At 68.3% G+C, this 1,344-nt stretch overlaps 1 protein-coding gene across 1 annotated transcript in view; it reads right to left on the minus strand.

Moving 5' to 3' along the window:
* Window positions 1-7: 7 nt before the first annotated feature.
* KCNH2 (potassium voltage-gated channel subfamily H member 2) overlaps window positions 8-1,344 on the minus strand; it is an 18,241-nt gene continuing 16,904 nt past the window's right edge. The window contains 3 exon segments of the mRNA XM_017736304.1: window positions 8-338; window positions 340-451; window positions 998-1,250. Coding sequence (XP_017591793.1) covers window positions 14-338; window positions 340-451; window positions 998-1,250 — 690 coding nt within the window. The 3' untranslated portion in view covers window positions 8-13.

Genomic DNA, 1,344 nt, shown 5'->3' on the forward strand with positions numbered 1-1,344 from the left:
CCCCCCATTTAGCTCAGAACCCCCCAAATTGGTCAGGACATCCCCAGCTTGCTCTGAACCCCCTTATTTGTTCAGGACCTCTAAGATCACTTGGACCTCCCAGCCTGCTCAGGACCTCCCATTCACACCCCCATTCCCCCCTCGGGCCCCCCCTCACGTCGCGCAGGTTGAAGGTGATCTCGAGGGTGCCCCAGAAGCGGTCGGAGAACTCGGGGTACATGTCCAGCACCTCGAGCAGGTCCTCGCGCAGGATCTTGTGCAGGTCGCAGTACGTGAGTGCCCGCACGTCCGCCCGCGACTTCCCGGGCCGGGCGTGCAGGTGCACAGGCTGCGCCCACCTGCGGGGTGGGGGGGTCACTGGGGGGTCCCCGGGGGCTCGGGAGCTCAGCAGGGCCCTGCACTGCCCCGGCCACTCCTGCAGTGCAGCAGCTCCCAAAGGTGTCATTCTGACCTTGGGGGAACTGGGGGGGATACCCGGAAGGGAGGGAGGGGTCACAGCCGGGCACTCGGGGTGTGACCAGGGCTGGGGGATCCCCCGGGGGCACTCAAGGTGACCCCAAAGCTGGAGGGGCTCCGGGACATGCAGGAATCACTTGGTGTCCCTGGGAGCCGGGTTGTCACCAGGGGGACACTCAGGCTGTGCACAGGACTGGGAGGGTCCCCCGGGGGGCACTGGGGTCCCCAGGATGTGGGGTGTCACTCTGGGGGCACCAAGAGCTGGGGAGACCCCAGCAGAAAGGGGGTCACCCCCTGGGGCACTGGGGGGTCCCCAGGATGTGGGGGGTCAGTATGTGGCTCCCCCAAGCACTGGGGTGTCCTAGCATGGGGGGGATCCCTTGGGAGGCAGGTGCGGTGTCACTCGAGGAGCGCCAGGGCGTCTCCAGGAGATGGAGTGTCACCCAGAACTGGGTGACCCCAGGACACCGCAGGACCCCTGAATGCAGTGGCTGCCCCGTGGGGCACCGTGGGACCCCGAGGCCACTTCTGGGGGGCTCACCCAGGATGGCGACGACGACGTCGCCACGCAGGATCTCGATGGAGCCGCGGGAGATGAAGTAGAGCGCGGTGAGCACGTCCCCAGCGTGCACCAGTGTGTCCCCGGGTGGTGCGTGGGTGGTCTTGAACTTCATGGCCAGCGCCCGCAGGCAGCCCTTGGTGGCCCCCCGGAACGGGGCGCAGTTCTGCAGCAGGCTGCGGTTCAGGTGCAGGCAGATGTCGGCCTGCAGGCACTCGGGGAAGCCCTTCAGCACCTGGAGGGGACCGGGGGGTCAGAGGGGGGCACAGGGGTCTGGGGGCGTCCCGGGGGCGTGGCAGGGTTTAGGGGTCCCGGGGGGGGTCACCGCG

The sequence above is a fragment of the Corvus brachyrhynchos genome, unplaced genomic scaffold (assembly GCF_000691975.1).
Source record: "Corvus brachyrhynchos isolate BGI_N302 unplaced genomic scaffold, ASM69197v1 scaffold706, whole genome shotgun sequence".
Taxonomy (NCBI): Eukaryota; Metazoa; Chordata; class Aves; order Passeriformes; family Corvidae; genus Corvus; species Corvus brachyrhynchos.